Source organism: Equus quagga, chromosome 13 (genome assembly GCF_021613505.1).
Source record: "Equus quagga isolate Etosha38 chromosome 13, UCLA_HA_Equagga_1.0, whole genome shotgun sequence".
Classification (NCBI taxonomy): Eukaryota; Metazoa; Chordata; class Mammalia; order Perissodactyla; family Equidae; genus Equus; species Equus quagga.
This window is the reverse complement of record NC_060279.1, coordinates 33,970,621-33,987,960: the sequence shown is the minus strand read 5'-3', so window position 1 is coordinate 33,987,960 and position 17,340 is coordinate 33,970,621. Positions and strand designations below refer to the sequence as shown.

The 17,340-nt window shown below is 38.6% G+C and overlaps 1 protein-coding gene and 1 pseudogene across 1 annotated transcript; one reads left to right on the top strand and one right to left on the bottom strand.

Annotated features, from left to right (window-relative positions):
• Nucleotides 1–1,107: 1,107 nt before the first annotated feature.
• On the bottom strand, nucleotides 1,108–2,026 carry LOC124250942 (olfactory receptor 10J5). Its single transcript, XM_046683269.1, is given in 2 exon segments — nucleotides 1,108–1,555; nucleotides 1,557–2,026. Coding segments are annotated over 2 exon segments (918 nt in total).
• Nucleotides 2,027–12,596: 10,570 nt separating this feature from the next.
• On the top strand, nucleotides 12,597–13,420 carry LOC124249626 (serum amyloid P-component-like; annotated as a pseudogene).
• Nucleotides 13,421–17,340: the final 3,920 nt, after the last annotated feature.

The window sequence follows — 17,340 nt, the reverse complement described above, 5'->3', positions numbered from 1 at the left end:
AGAAAAATAAAACTGGAAAGTAAAGGATAGGAACTGACCTGGAGATGGAATAACAACAGGTGCCAGAAGCATGTGAAAAAAACGTGTTTCCATATCTGTGTCTCTTAGTATCTTCCAGCTCTGTCTCAGAGTAGAGATAAACTCTGGTGGAAAGATTCACAAAACAAAAATTCCGACAACCTTCCTCATTGAGGATGTAAAATAATGTGTCATGGTTATCCTTACTTTGATATAGATAAGTACGAGGAGAAGTATGAAATTCACACTGTTTACTGAGAGAAGGAAATTTAATGGCATTTGCTTTAGACTCTGGAATCAGTACAGCCAATACCTAAGACAACTAATTCAATGCCTCGGCAGCTACTACATATAAATTAAAAATCTAAAAAGCTCCCATAGGTTAAAAACAGAAGAGTCTTTAAGAAAAGTGCATCTGGATAAAAGTGCAGTTACAGAGAAAAACCACGAATATGTTTTCTCCTTGCTTAGACTCTAAGAAACAGAGAGTTTTGCCTTGATTGCACAGAAGGAAGAAATACACATAGAAATGAATACTATTTAAGGAGCTAAAATGGCTGGATAATGGAAGAAGTGACCCTTTTTTTGCTGAAGCTGTTCATTTTTCAGTCAGCAAGAATTTAGGAAAACCTTTCTGAAATGACTATTACAGGGCAAGTGTTTTAACTCCTGAGAGTGAAAGCCATCCTCTTGCTGTCTCGGCAGCTTATTTTCCTAAGTCCCCTTCCACATATGTTTCAACTGCCTCTTCACCACATCTCCTTAGCAGACTAGGTCAAGGATTTGACTGTCTCGGGGGGACCAGGTAAAGTGGGGACCAGAAGAGGTTTCAAAACCAAAATCCTTAGGCACAGAAACAAGTAGTCTTAATCTGGCTTGGAATGATTCTCATATCTGGTAACAAAATTCACTAGAACAGAAACCTTGCTTTCTGCCTTGTCCCTAGAGCATGAAAAGGAAAAGCATTTCTACTGTTTGACATTATTCTTGACAGACATTGTATTTGATGAACATGTGTATTGTGGTGTGTTTGTGAGTAGACACACATTACACTGGGCTAAAGGTCTCATGACAAAATGATTCAATCTGTTAAGAAATGCTTTTGCCCATAGCTCTCTGTATGGCATCCTTGACCTCCTTGTTCCTTAGACTATAAACAACAGGATTCAGCAGGGGAGTAATGATAATGTAAGTCACAGAGAGAAGAAGGTCTTTTTCTATTGAGTTTTCTGATTTGGGCTTCAGGTAGGCAATGGAAGCACAGCCATAGTGGACAATGACCACAGGAAGGTGGGAGGCACAGGTGGCAAAGGTCTTCTTCCAGCCCTTGGCAGAGGCAGTCTTAAGGATAGAGGAGATAATGAGAAAGTAGGAGATGGAGATGAGGCCCACAGGCACAAGAATCACAAATGAACTTACACCATAATTGATTATCTCATTGATAGTGGTATCAATGCAAGAAAGTTTCATGACTGGGTAAATGTCACAGAAGAAGTGGTTCACCACTGTGCCACAGAAGGGCAAATTAAACATGGAGAACTGCCATAACCAGACCAGTGCCAAAGGACCCACATACCAACTGAGCACTCATTCTTTTGTTCATGATGACTGTGTACCTCACGGGCTTGCAGATGGCCACGTAGCGGTCATAGCCCATCACTGTGAGCAAGAAGCAATTATTAGTGGCCAAGATGACAAAAAAGAACATCTGGGTTGCACAGCCTGCCAAAGAGATGGGCTGGTTATGGAAAATGAGACTGGAAAGCATTCGTGGGACAACGACCAGGGTGTACACTGTTTCTGAACTAGCTAGCATGCTCAGGAAGAAGTACATGGGAGTGTGGAGATGACGGTCGATGCAGATGATAGCCACAATGATGATGTTACCAGCCAGTGTTAAAATGTAGATGGTTAGGAAAACCACAAAGAGGGTTATCTGGTGCTTTCCAAACATAGAGAATCCCAGGAAAACGAATTCTGTAACTCCTGTGAAGTTTTTTCTCTGCATTGTGCTATATCAATGTCTGAAAGCAATAAAGGGAGTCATAAAGGGGAAACACCATCAGCAATTGGACTGTATAACAAGGGACAATGCTAGCTGAACTGAGAGAGTGAACCCAATTCCCTCTTTTATGATCAGCAAGCTCATGCTTAGGGGCCTTGCATATGAAGAGAGAAAATGACTTATGTCTCTTTGGGGCTTATACATGTGAACATTATCACTATGGAGCAAACTATTTCCCATGCATGGAGAATACTTCTGAGCAAATGCTCACCTCACACATGTCATACTGATATTAGGAAGAGGAAGAGGGCAGCAAGGAGAAAGTCAGGCTCTATGCCGCAATCAGTAATGATATCCACCACTTAAAACAAACTCTGTTCCCAAGGGAGAATACTAGTAAAGTGTGTGTCAAGAAAACTGTAAAGATAAGAGTTTCGGGGGAAATGATATAGCAGAATGAAGAAGTCAGGAAGGACAAACTTTGAGAAGTGGTCACTGGATTTGGTGACAGGATCACCAAAGACTTTTATACAGTATCACAGTTTAGTTATGAATCTAGAAACCTAATTTCAAAGAGATAACATGGTCTAAACTTATCATACTCTCAAAGCAGAACAACTACAGAACAACTTCTGCCGTGATCATTCCACTGAATTTGTTCACACAAGTCTCACCAAGGAATCCTCTTGCTGACTCCAGTAGTCCTTTTAAGAATTGCAGTCAGGAAGAGAGAACTGTGGTTGAGAAAACATTACTTAGTTTCCACTGAAATAGGAAAGCGTTAGGACAATTCCAGGAATGGATAAGGGAATGTAAGTGCCAGAGTTGAGAGAGGAGGAGGAAGAATTCTACTAGCTACTCAGAGTTGAACTAGCTTAGCAATTTTTAAAAATCTGGTGAATGCAGAATTTGATATAATTATGAGAAACAGAGCACACTAGTCCCCTCTGTCAAAGGGTGAGAACACACAATCTGCATGGAGAGCATACAGCTGATTGATTCCGTGGTTCTTTATACTGGCTATTAATTGTTCTCCCTCTTTTCATCTTCAGAATTACTGAAATCAGCTTCCTCTCTCATCCCCCATAATCCCTGAAAGTTGGCTTTATCATGTTCACTCCCATGGAACTGTTCTCTCAAATGTCACCAAAGTCTCCATTGCTAAAACTGTTAGACTTTACTTTTTCCTCTTTTTTGTGTCCGTCTCTGATTCATTTGACACTTGTGAAAACCCTGCCTCCTAAAAACATTTTTTGACATTGGTTTCCATAACACTACACTATTTTTCTCTCTTTTCAGCACTCATTTAGTTACCTTCCATGAAGCTGTTCATTCCACCTACATTGTAATTGTAAATACTGTTCTCTGGTCAATCCTTGACCCTTGCTTTTTTCTCTCCACACTCTGCTCAATTTTTTCAGTTATAATTTCAAGGTTGATTGCTCTCAAATCTCTATTTCTATCACCAGTCTTTTCTCCAAGTCTATGATGTACCTCCCTTTGGACTTTTCTACTTGTGGGTCTTACATAGTAAATTTTATATTTTCAAAAGCAAACTAAATGTCTACCCTTCTTATATTTGAAAAAAGCTCTCCATATCAACTTTTCTGTCTTCCTCAGTGACCTCATCATTACTCCAGTCAATTGGGGTCAGCATTTTGTAGCCACATGTACTTTTACTCACATTCAGTAAAATTTTTCCTTAAAGTATGTCTCATGTCTGGATGCACAATGACTAACATAAGATTAGTGTACCAAATCCTATAACCAGGATAATAAAACATATCCCCATTCTAAAATTTTTATGGAAATGCAAAGAGCTAAGAATGCCAAAGCAATTTTGAGAAAGAACAAAGTTAAAGGACTTATACTACTTCATTTTAAGACTACAATAATCAAGGTAGCATGGTATTGATGTAAGGATAGACATATAGCTCAATGGAACAAAACAGAGTCCAAAAATGATCCGCACATATATGGTCAATTGATTTTTGATAAAGTGTTAAGGTATCTCAATGACAGTATTTTCAACAAATGTTGCTGGAGAAACTGGACATCTATACGGAAAAAAATAAACTGCAACCTTATCTCATACCATACACAAAAAATAATTCAAAATGAACCAAAGACATAAAAGCTAAAACTAAAGATGAAACAAAATGTGACAAAATCTTCACAACCTTGAGAATTCTTAGATACAAAACAAAAAGCATAAACCATAAAAGGATAAAATCACAAATTGAACTTCATCAAAAGTAAAGCTTTCACTCTTCAAAAGACATTGTTAGAAAAATGAATGAAAAGAAAAGTCACAGACTGGGAGAAAATATTCACACTATATATATCTAAATACAATACATACATCTAAACTTGTATTCAGAATACATAAGGAATTCTTTTTTTTTATTTTTTTGAGGATTGGCACCTGAGCTAACAAGTATTGCCAATCTTCTTTTAAAAATTTTTTTTTTAATTCTTCTCCCCAAAGCTCCCCAGTACATAGTTGTATATTCTAGTTGTGAGTGCCTCTGGCTGTGCTATGTGGGACGCTGCCTCAGCATGGCCTGATGAGCATGCCACATCTGTGGCCAGGATCCGAACCGGCGAAAGTCTGGGCCGCTGAAGCGGAACAGGAGAACTTAACCACTCGGCCACAGGGCCAGCCCCAGGAATTCTAGCAACTCAATACTGAGACACGCTTTTTAAATTGGTAACAATTTGAACAGACAAATCACAAAAGAAGAAATAAAAATGGTCAATAAGCACATGAAAGGATGCTCGACATCATAACATCATTAACCATCAGAGAAATGTAATATAAATCCATGAGATACCACTATGCACCCACTCAAATGGCTAAAATTAAAAATTTGACATCTAACATTGGCAAGGAAGTGAAGGAATTGGAACTCTTAAATATTGATGGTGGTAATGAAAACTTGTATAACCAATTTGGAAAATAGCTTGGCAGATGTTTAGAAAGGTAAATATACTTAACCTATGACTCAATATTTTTTCCAAAGTATTTACACAAGAGAAATGAAAATATGTGTCCACACAGAGACATGTATATGAATACTCCCAGCAGTTTTTTTCCTAAAAACCAAAAACTGGAAAAAACTCAAATATTTATGGTGTATCCATACAATGAAATATTGCTCAACAATAAAAGGAACAAAGTACTAATGCAAACTGCAACATGGCTGAGTTTTTAAAAACATTATATTGAATCAAAGAAGTTAGACGCAAAAGAGTGCATACAGTATGATTGTCTTCATATGAAACTCTAGAAAATACAAATTTAATCTATACTGTAAGAAAACAGATCGGTGGTTGCTAGAATTGTTGGGAATAAAAGCAAAAGAACACAGGGAACTTTGTGGGATGAAGGAAATGTTTTGACTGTGGTGGTGGTTATACAGGTGGATAAATTTGTCAAAACTGCAAAATGCTTACTTAAAATTGGTATAGTTTGTTATATTATTTATATTGCATTGTATTGTATGGTATGGTATCATATTGTATTATAGTGTATTGTACAACATTATGTAACATGTTATAACTTACCAAAGTTAATTTTAAAAAGATTCTCATTTGGCCACAAATAAGATTCTATTCTTATGAATCTGTCACTGTTAGACCCGTAATTCTTTAGGTGGGCTCATGATGATGTAAGAATCATGGGACTTGGCTGGGACTTGGGAAATCTGGAAGCTGATCTGGAATCTGTCAATGTTAAAACATGTTGTCTTGAACAAACCACTTAAAATTATCCTTGGGATGGCTCTGTGATAAGAAGCCAACTAAGAATTTTTAAAAAGTCAACAAAGAAAAACCACAGTGTGAAACAATGAAAGATCCGAGAGTCAGAAATGTATGTGTCAATTCTCCTCTTGGGAAAATAAGAACATTGGAACAGACTACTATAGTGAAGAGTTAGTGGAACAAATGTCTCAGTCATGAAGATTATATTCCAAATAAAAGAGAAAATAAAGTTTGAAGATGCAAAGAGAATTGCACTTATAAAGAAAAAAACTATTACAGGATTTATTGATACTTACAAGGAATCATATGTCTGTTATTTAAATTTGAGCAAAACTGTTAGAGAAAGGGAAATAATGTAAAATCTGCAAGTTAGGCCAGTCTCCTGAAAATTGATATTACATTTAAATTACCCTTGCAAAAAGCAAACAAACAAAATCCTATGGCCTCTTCTCTAGAAGCATTGAAACACAAATTCTAAGATGCCAGGGATGGATAAAGTGACCACCTTAAAAATCAGTGATTACTTAGATATCTGAAAATATAGATATCTGAAGAAACCAGAGGAAGAAAAACACCTGATCATAGGATAATGGGAAAGAATCTGCAAGGCTGTGATTTTAGGACATGAGACCAATTGGAATATCTTTGTGGTTTCCCATCCCAGAACTACAGATTCTGGCTCAAGATGGATGCAAGAGCAAGTGAGACTAGAGCCTGCTAAGCTGAGAAGGACACATATGTGTCCCCAACACCATTCAAATCTAGTTTGATAGCATCTGCAAAAAACAAACAAACAAAACACCTAGTGCTTTTTCAAGGATACATAATCTTAGAATCACTTACATCTCTCAAGATAGCACTATAGCTTAGAGAAAGAGTGGCACATGACATGCACACTGGCCCCCTGGCTCTGAAAGCTATGCCCAAACAAAGAGGAGGAACTGCCTCTATACACTCAGAGATCAAGAGGGGGATCTCCAAGGAAAAGCCACATTGACTAGCTTTGCTCTCCTGGGTCTCTTTTTCTCAAATCTTCCTGACTATCTCAAGGGAACCAAGAGAGTCAGACTCCAGACAAGTGTCAAGGGATCTTATTAAAAATTGGACTTTTTTATTTTTCCAGTTGGTTGATGCTTTGTGATTTCTGGAGCAATCCTCCCAGATGTTTCTCTTTCCCTTAGCCTTGACTTTATTGAGGGGATGTCATGGACATGTGTGTATGGTGCAAGAATTCTTGTCTTTAGAAGCTGGGGGATTAGTCTCTGTAGTATTTCCGAGATAGAGGGCACCTATGTAAGTAGAATTGAGTATTTCCCAAGAACACTCATTTCAGCAGGATAGATTTTCTTAGTAAATGGTAGCCTGAGTATTAGTGGTTAATAGTTCCTTCTGGGAAACTTACCAATGTGTATGTCTCTCTTTGAGTTCTCTCTTTGCCCAGTTCCAACTCCCCTTGACTGGCAAGTCCCTTTCCCCTGACTAACCCTCAAGATTCTTCTAAGTCTGTATCAAATGATGTGTTAATTTTTCCATTTGATCTATGCTTGTTTTTCTCTTTCCTACGTGAAAGTTATGGAATGGTGTAAAGATTGAATGTACTTTTACTTCCTCCTTATGCTATAAGACCATTCCATCAGCCTAGGATTGTGCACTTTTGATTTAATACACACATACCGGGATTATCATCAAGTAGTCATATCAACCATGGTGCTGGTTTCCATCCAGTACTGTTAAATGTCTTTAAACCTCCATAGCATTTCAGTGTAAGTCAGAAGAAGGAATTCTTGAGTAGCCTCCAACTCCTGTTCTGCCCTAGGTTTAAAATCCAGTAACCTTTTGATTCAGTCTTTTCCTGAGTTCATAGTGACCTTTGATATCTTGCTTAACCCTTAAGACTTCAGAAGTTATCTGAAGCACATTCGTAAATTCTTTAGTTAATCCTCAGTTATCTTCAAGATCTCTGAATTTCTCCTATTCTAGGCTTCTCTCAGTTCTATCTGACAGAGGCAATGCCATAACTGATTCCCAGTCTTCCAACATTTCTTTGACATTTTTATTTTTATAAGAGCTCAAACTTACAGAAAAGTTGCAAGTATAATACAAGGAACTCCTATATACCCTTTTCGTAGGTTCACCCATTGTTTATATTTTGATCCATTTACCTCATCATCTCTAAGTCTAAATTGTTGAGAGTAAGTTGGAGACATCATGCCCCTTTACTCTTAAATACTTTAGTGTTTCATAAGAAAAAGGAAATTCTATTATATAACACAATAAAATTACAAAAACACTGAGTCTAGGACCACTGTCTCTCACCTAAACACTTACTAACAGAAAATAGAAATTAAGACCCGGAATTCAGTTTTCCACATCACAATTCCAGTGCTTTCCCTTCTGAAATGGAAAGTACCTTATTCCTTCTCTGATTTCTCCTGACCCTGCTGATGCTTTCCCCCCAAGACCCTAAGAAAGAATGACTTATTCCAGAAAAGAAAGAGCAGGAAGAGAGTTAGAATCCCCCTTGCCTTACCTCTGTTCATCTCTCCTTTATCCACCTGATCAAGAGCATTACTTTCCAAAGAGGCCAGTCTCTTCAGAATAATGGATTACCCAATATGCATGTCCATCTAGAAAATCTGCAAATGCTCAGCCTTAATTTTTTCTATGATGGAAATAATTTCTCTGACTTACCCCTTGACTTACCCATGGCTCATCTATCTTCAGGCAAGACTGAGTGCCACTTTTTCTCTTCAAATTCTTACTTTGTTTTCCCCTCAAACTTGCAGAAAAGTTGAAAGTGCAGTATGAAGAACATTTATCTTGAACTATTAGAGAGTAAGTTGTTGACATGGGGCTCATTGCTTTCAAATACTTTAGTATCCCCTACGAACAAAGACATTCATCTACCTAACCACAAAGTGATCATCAAAATCAGGAAATTAACATTGATTCACTCCTATCATCTAATCCTCAGATCTCATTCAATATTTTGCCAGGTGTCCCAATCATGTCCTTAATAATAAAATAATCCAGATCAGAATCAAGCTCTGCATTTACTAGTATGTTTTGTTAATCTCCTTTAATCTAGAATAGTTCCTCAGTATTTCCTTGGCTTTCATAACCTGGATATTTCCAAAAGCTGCAGGCCAGATATTTTATTGAGTGTCCCTAAAGTTTAATTTTTCTAACATTTTCTCATAATAAGACTCAGGTTATGAATCTTTGGCAAGACAGAAGTGATGCTATGTTCTTTCACTGCATGCTATCAAGAGGCATATGATTCTGAATTATCCCGTTTCTAATGATGTTCAGATGGACTGGTTGATTAAGGTGCTATAAATCAAGATTGTCTATTTTCAAGTCATTACTCTTGTCTTTTAAATTAGTAAATATTTTGCAGGGAGGCGGTTTGAAATTTTTAATTATTTATTTATATCATTTTAGATTCGTTGTTTACTATTTTATTCAATGGGTTATAATTACTTTCATTATTTATATAGATTCTCAAATTACTCCCAATTTGGTCAGTGAGATCCCCTTCATTCTGGCTTTGGTTCCTTTTGACAGGTCTCAATTATTCTTTAATCATTTCCTTCCTTTCCGGCACAAAAAATGTAGTTTAGGGGCCAGCCCCGTTGCCTAAGCGGTTAAGGTCGCACACTCTGCTTTGGTGGCTCAGAGTTTCACCGGTTCAGATCCTGGGTGCAGACATGGTACCACTCATCAAGCCATGCTGAGGCCACATCCCACAAAGCACAACCATAAGGACCTACAACTAGAATATACAACTATCTACTGGGGGGCTTTGGGGAGAAGAAGAAGAAGAAAAAAGATTGGCAACTGATGTTAGCTTAGGTGCCAATCTTTAAAAAAATAATAAAAATGTAGTTCAGGCTCATCTTGTATTTTCCCTGATCCAGACCTGGAATTAGCCATTTCTCCAAGGATCCCTTGTTCCTTTTAGTGAAATATAGTATCTAGAAGGCAAAGTTTGGGTCCACATGCAGGCATTCTTATTGGAAACAGCTTGAGAACACACACACACCCCTACACATACACACACACACATTGAAAACCACTAGTTCACAGCAATGCCTCTAATTCCAATCAAATACCACAGGGAATATTCAAGTTTTCTCCATTTCCATATCTGTAACTCTCTTTTCCAACAGTGAGAAATCAGGTGCCCATTAACCTTAATATATTTTCTTATTTTATCAGTTCTCATTGTATGTAACCAACCTCCCTTCCCACCACTGACGCTCCCCTGTATAGATGTTCTCCTCACCCTGCTCCAGCTCCCAGTCCCTGGACTGACTCGCGCTCCCTGTACCAGGCCACTCCTCTGCTTTCTTCATTTGCTCTGGGTCACCAGAGCTCCCCAGTTATTTCTTCCTCCAAGCGTGAGTGCCTTCCTTGCTTGGTCCTATGGATTTAATTCTAATTCTTTCAGTAAGGAAAGGGAAAAAGAGGAAAAGGAAGGACCTTATTTGTTCAGGGCACTTTTCATAAACTACACTGGTAATTTTTTGATTTACAATGAAAAGTAAGTATCAAGCACCTGCTATGTTCTCTGAACTCTAAGAATCTTTAATCCAAGGGAACAGTATAGCAAAGTGCTTGACTCAGTATTTCGCCTTCTTTTTCCTTAATTGTCTCTTCACTTTTAAAAAATCCTGCACATATTTAAAATTACTGCTTGTTTAATTCAACAAATATTCCCGGGTCCCTACTAAATGTGAGGCAAAGTGCTAGGTGATGGATGGGATCTGGAGAAAAGAAAGATAAAATACTTTAAGAATCATTCCATTTGTAAGGGTGTTTAGATGAATATACAAATATCTATAATAAGAGACAGGATATTGTAACACCGTAAAATGTCGTAACAATAACAACAAATGATTTTTAGTTACTTACTATGTGAAAAACACTGTGCTAAATACTTTAGTGTGCATTTACTAACCACTAAAGCCCCATGAATGTGGGCAGTTACATTACATGAGAAATCACAGGTTCAAAAAGTTTGAATGCTTAAGTTTCCACATTTAGAAAATGAGAGAGCTGGATTTGCAATTCACATTTGCCTTATTCCAAAATCTTTGCACTTCATCACTGTGGCATTCAGAAGATGGAAACATTCCGTCTTATCAGGAGAGACCTCATGAAGCAGTTGGCATATGAGATAGACTTTTAAGAACCACTAGAGTTTTGAGAAGCAGAGATACATCTGAAAGCTACTTCAGTTACAGAGAAGAGACTGAATCAGAGTTTTAAAGGAGAGACTCAGGGCATGTATCCACAAGTGCAAGAGTTTGAGTGCACGATGAGATTTGTTGGAGAAAGTAAGACAAGAGCAGTAGATTGGGAAAGAGTTGTAAATGGCTTTAGATCCCAGGATAATAAGTCTGCATTTCATCCAAGATGCAAAAGGCAGCCTAAGCCCAACTTCAACTCTGAAGCTCACTCAGGCTGTCAGAGGAATGACAATGTACAGAACTGTTCCCAGGAAGTGGCAATAAGGGTCTGAGCAGCTCTGAGGATTGGAACAGGAGAAAAAAGATTCTGAATTACAGTTTCTGAATCAGGAGAACCTGTCCCAGAAGGCTGGGAGGTAAGATGAAATAAAGGGGATGAAGTGCTGGCCGAAACAAAAAAGGGGAGTGTTCAGGAGGAGAGTAATCACAATAAGGTATAGAGCAGTTTAATAGGATTCAAAGTGGAAGAAATGAAATAATAAATATCTGTGTTTAAGGAATTTTATTTTGAAATCTAGAGAAAAGAGTAGAGTTGACTTACTATAACTCTAATACACGATTTTTTAAGTACAAGGGAGATGGAGGTCACTAGATATAAGTCCATCAAAAAAGTCACTTTCTTATCTGCAAAACCTGCATACTGCATGGCACACAATAGGTGTTCACAAAAATTGCGCATAGTAAACGCATGCCAGAATGGATGTTAAGGCAGTATCACCACAGACGGATATTGAACCTTGCCTTGAGTAGATGGAGTCAGAAGAGAACAAAACTGTCAGTTAGATACTGACATCTCTGAGGATAGAGAATGAGGGCCTGGGAGATCAAGTCACGATAAGAAAGGGGCAAAGAGAAGGGACAGATGAAAGATGTGTCAGGACAATTCAGAAAACAGAGGCAGTGACTGTCATTTTTCTGAATCTTCTAACAAGGTGATGGCATGTCATTGTTGAATTGATGGGGGAGGGAGTAGATTTTCAGGGTTTACAACAAAAAACAGAAATCCACAATGTCCTACAAACAGAAGACTACTGCACAGAACTATAAAAGGAAGAGAAAACCTTGCACCCACAGCCCACAAGGGGCCCAAGCTTAGGGAGACTCTCCACATGGCTCAGGAGCTTTCAGCAGAGCACAGGGCCATCAGACAGAGAGGCGCCTAGAAAGTGGAGTGAGGACCTCCTGACTTGGCCTCTCCTCTCATCCATAATACTACAGCTCCACAACCACACTTTTCCCAGCACCAGAATCTGGGTCATAGGGTTGGAGCTCTGGCTTCCCTTGTACCTAATAAATAACTCCCATTGATTTCCCAGCCCAGGGCCCCAACCTTCCTTCCTGATCTGTAGTTCTGATTGTCGGCACCAGGTAGCAGGCCTACAAAATTGCTCACACATTATTGGTGCTCTCTATCCCCCACTCTTACTCATAGGCATATAAATCCTGAATAGCTTGAGGTCTAACAATGTGAATCTCTATGCAAGTGAGTCAGAAGCTGGATAAATAACCACTGTGCGATCTGTACCCTCATCCTGGTCACTGCTGCTGAGAACATGGACAAGCTGTCACTTTGGGTCTCTGTCCTCACCAGTCTCCCAGAAGCCTTTGTTCAGACAAGCTGGAAGGTCAAGGGTATATGTGTATGTGTGGTAGGGGAGGTGGAGATGGGATAGACCATGGAAAGGAAAGACAAGAAGCTGCTGAATACAAGGTTGAATTTGTGACTTTTCCTGTTCATATTTTAGGTGAAGATTATTTTATTCCTTTCTTTCCTTCACAGACATTAGTGGGAAGGTGTTTATTTTTCCTAAAGGATCTAGTAATGCTCATGCGAACTTGATCACAGCTGGAGAAACCTCTGCAGAACTTCACTGTGTGCCTTTGTGCTTACACTGACCTCTCCATGCCCACAGCCTCTTCTACAGCATCCATGCCAAGAGCAATGAGATGATCATTTTTAAGCCCAGAATTGGAGAGACAACGTTATCATTGAGGGTGACAAGATTTTCTCCAAGGTCTACGAAGAGTTCCCCACCCTGGTGCATAGCTGTGCCAATTAGGAGTCCTTCTCAGGCTTTGCCGAGCTTTGGGTCAATGCTAAGCCTTTGGTGACAAGAGGGCTGAGGTGGGGTTACTCTGTGGAGCTCATCCCAAGACTGTACTGGGGCAGGAGCAGCATTCCTATGGAGGAAGATTTGATAAGAGCCAGTCCTTGTGGAAGAGATTGGGAATTTGTACATCTGGGATTCAGTGCTGTCCCCAGAAGAGATTAGTTTGTATTTCAGTGCATCTATATCAAACCCAACATCCAAACTGGCAGGCATTGAACTATGAGATGCAGGATTATGTGCTCACGAAGCTCCAGAAGTGGAGTTGAAATTCTCTCCAACCTGACAAAAACAGTGAGAAGGACAGTCACAGACAGGAAAGACCAGCTCTAAAGACAGTGAGACTTCATGCCCTAGGGCTATTGCTCGTTTCTTTGAATTTCCTATCTATTGAACTGCTTAATTTACCCTAAAAGCACAATGCCTCCTGCCATTTGTTCAGTATTTTTCACAGTCCAAAACTCCTTTCATTTGGGGGTCATAGTTTTGAGTTTTACTAATATTCAAAAAATGAGGAACAACCAGTATATAATAAAAACAAAACTTGTTTTAAGGAAAAAAAGTAAAACGTTTAACACTTGATTAGTAGGAGAAGCTTTTAGACTTTCCACTTAGTGGAGTTTATCGTTTTATTCACAACTAGTTACTTCTATGGAATTTAATTGAGGGCCTGCTAAATTGGATTTCCAGCTCACAGGTAATAGAAACAGAAATGTAGAACAGGTCTGGCATTGCTCTACTCATTAAGAGCTATTGCTCCTTCTTATTCTATGGAACATTCCAGACCTGTTCTAATAAAATGCAAGCCTGACAACTAGGAGAGCAGAGCTATCTGGGGCCACATGGTCTAAGGCAAATTTTCTTTACCTCCAGTAGTCCCTGGAACATTGTAAAATAATTGGTCATCATAACACTGTCTAAAGTCATCAAGAAAATATTATGTGTTGAACAATAATCATGTTACCTTTGCTTAAAACTTTTATAAGATTGCCAGGTACCTGTGATAGAAGCTAAACGTCTTGGCATGGAATACAGGATCCTGCAGGATTTGACTACCTGCATGTAAAATATTCAGCCTCCTGACTGGCATGTAATAAATAATATCTATTACGATAAATAATATTAGTATATGATACATGTATATTGCTTATAATATTACTGTTGTCATTGTCTATAGAAAACACATAGCACACTATCTACTCTTAGTTGGTGCTTAGTAAGAGTGGGTTTCAACTCTCTTAATTCCTTTCCCAAAAAGAAAAGAGCAAAAGATCCTGAACCTGAGGGAGTCTTGGATAAGCAGGGCACAGGGGCCTTGGCCCTGGTTTGTAGAGAAAGGAGTCAGTGAAGATCAGAAAGATAGAATTCAGGATGAATACAAAGTTTTAACCAAAAGAAAAGAAAATCAATTGAAACAACCAAAGTGACGACTCATAAGAGCAGATGAAATCTATAGACATAGACACAGCACAATGTAATGAAAACAGAAGATCCCAGAAATAGATGATCAAGTTAGATAGAGAGTTGCCCTTTGAGCCTACAAAGATCTCCTAAGTGCTAAGGAAGAGCTGCTTCCCGTGTTTCTTATAGGTCAGGTCCCATGAGCCTCTCCACCAAGTGGTAAGAGAATAGGTAAGAGGAGCAAGACTGTCATGAAGGTGTTTTGTTGATATGGGAATGTTAACTTCCATTTGCTATCTCCTGAAAACCATATATTTTCTGTTTATGACACATCTTTCTGTAATTTCATATTTAATGCTAGAAACGAAGACAGACATGACCCTGCCTATTCTAGTTAATGAATATAATGGGGATAATTTTTTGCAAACTTAAATTAATACATTTTAGTTTATCCTTTAAAACATCTCCTCTGTAAAGCTTTCCATCTCTGGGACTAAGCTATGTGACATACTGTTCTAGGGAAAGTATACTTTAATAAGACAAAAGATTTGGTGGACAGATAAAAATTTCCTGTAACAAGACTGCAGTAGATAACGCTGGTGCTCACCAATATCTTGAACTCTTCTCCTTAGAAGACCGTACTTCAAAGCCCTCTTGCAGTAAGTCAGGGTCCTGTTATTCATTGTCTGTGAGAAGTGTCTTGTGTCACTTCCTTGCTGAAGTATTTGAGTAGGCATGACACCTCCATACGTTCACTCTCCCTCACATAGGGAAAATCTGCATGATCCATTCTAGTGCAGCTACAAAATTGTGGTATGTCCATCAGGCTGGATCCCTAGGGGTGATGATGACAACAAAGTACCCCAAAAGCTTGCAGTAGTTATGTATTATATTATGTATAATCACTGAGAATCCAGTGTTAATTTATTACTGAAACATAACCCTACATAGTCTGAGATACCTACTAAAGGCTGGATTAGGGAAGAAGCAGCATATGAATTGGAGAAAATTTATCCCTTCTGTCCATGAAGGTTTGTGTGAAAATAAAGGCAGACTGAAGAGACAGGAGGGAATCAGTTAGATGTGTGTGTCCTGATCACACTTCTCTGCACTGCCTACCTCATCCATGAAATTGTCCCATCAAAGTGAATTTGGTGATTCAAAGTGGTTAAGGAGAGGGGCCTAGAAATTCAGCTTAATTTGTGATCTCTGTTTCAAAATGGGGAAGATAAGACCCAGAAGTTTCCCGTCAAAGAAAAACAAGTGCCTAATAGTACTTAAAGCAGTAAAGATAGACTTTCTCCAGGAACTATCGCAATAGAGGAAAAGAGACCTTAGTATAGAACTTGGCTCAGAATTCTGAATACAGGATAGACAAGTGGGATTTATAGCCAAGGAGCAAGATGGGGTCAGGGCATGGAAAATTACTAAAATATTTGGGGTAAAGGGTGGGATTCTGATTAAACTGACTTGACATGATTCTTAATGAAGGCAGGCCAAGGTGATCAATACCAAGGGTGGAGGATGAGGAATTTGATCAGATATCAAGGATGATCAGACACTGAAGGTGAAGAATTCTCTCTAAAATGACTCGACAAGATTCTTGCTAAAACTATCAGGTGATGTAGGCCTGACAAGGATGGAGATTGAAGCATAAGGTCAGAGTCCAGTTGAGAAGAGGGCTTAGAGGAGACTGACTAAGGTTTGGTCAAGCAGAGAATCTTTGTCAGTCCATCCTCTTATTCAAGGAGAAAAGAGACATTTCTCTCTCCTTTGAACAATATAAATCCATTCCTGTTTGATCACCTTTTGTTTATTAAGGACCATCCGCTAGGACTTGGTAGCAGCGGGTGTTTGTTGAATGGTACAAGAAGTTATGCATTTAATGAGGGGAGTTTCTATGAAAATAAAAGAAAAATAAAGATTAATAGTCATAAACCCAGGTTCTGAGTTTGGTGGGCAAACAGTTGAGAAGATTTCTAGGTGTGGGGTTTGGAGCATCTTTAGATGATGAAGTGAGGATGACAGTGGCAATCCAAGATTTCCTAGTTTGCAATCTTAATATCTTTAGTGATGGTACAGACATCAATGTCACAGTCATGGTTATTTCTCAGAACAGAACATGAAAGTGTCCACCTTCAGCTCATAGGGCTTCTTTAGCTAATGACAACAAGAATCTGAGTAGTCAGGTTTTAGTTCTCAGTGGTACCACGTCAGAAGAGTAGGAGAAAAAATTCAAACATTAGTTTGGAGAGTTGGAGCCAGATATTGGAAGAAACTATAAGAAATGAGAATATGGTAAGGACTGGAAAAATGTGCAAAATAGCAGGATCTAGTTCAGTTTACAGGTAGATAATGAAGGTTCAAAGACAACGAACAGGGCTAGAATCTAATAACCCTAAAGAGTAGGTTATAGTTTTCTACTGAAACATAAAATTTCTGATTTGAATGCTGTTTACAAAATAAGTCTGGTCTGATTAGATTTGGCCTGATTATTTGCATAAATACAGCAAGAATTATAATTGACCACATAAGCCTTTTTGAGTTTGTTTCACTCAAAATTTTCATAGGAGTCTCAGATTAGATCTTTAAAGTCTCTCCGGGCTAGGTAGCCAAGCCAAGAACTCACCACCAGATTTTTGCCTTCACTACCTATAGATGTGGTGATTTCCTCTCTTCTCAAGAGCCCCCAAAGTAGCCTAAGTTTCCTGGGCCTACCAGGGAGTGACCTTCCTTACTCACCTGTAAGACTGGGAACCCTATAAGCCAGGTAGCAGACCGACTTTTC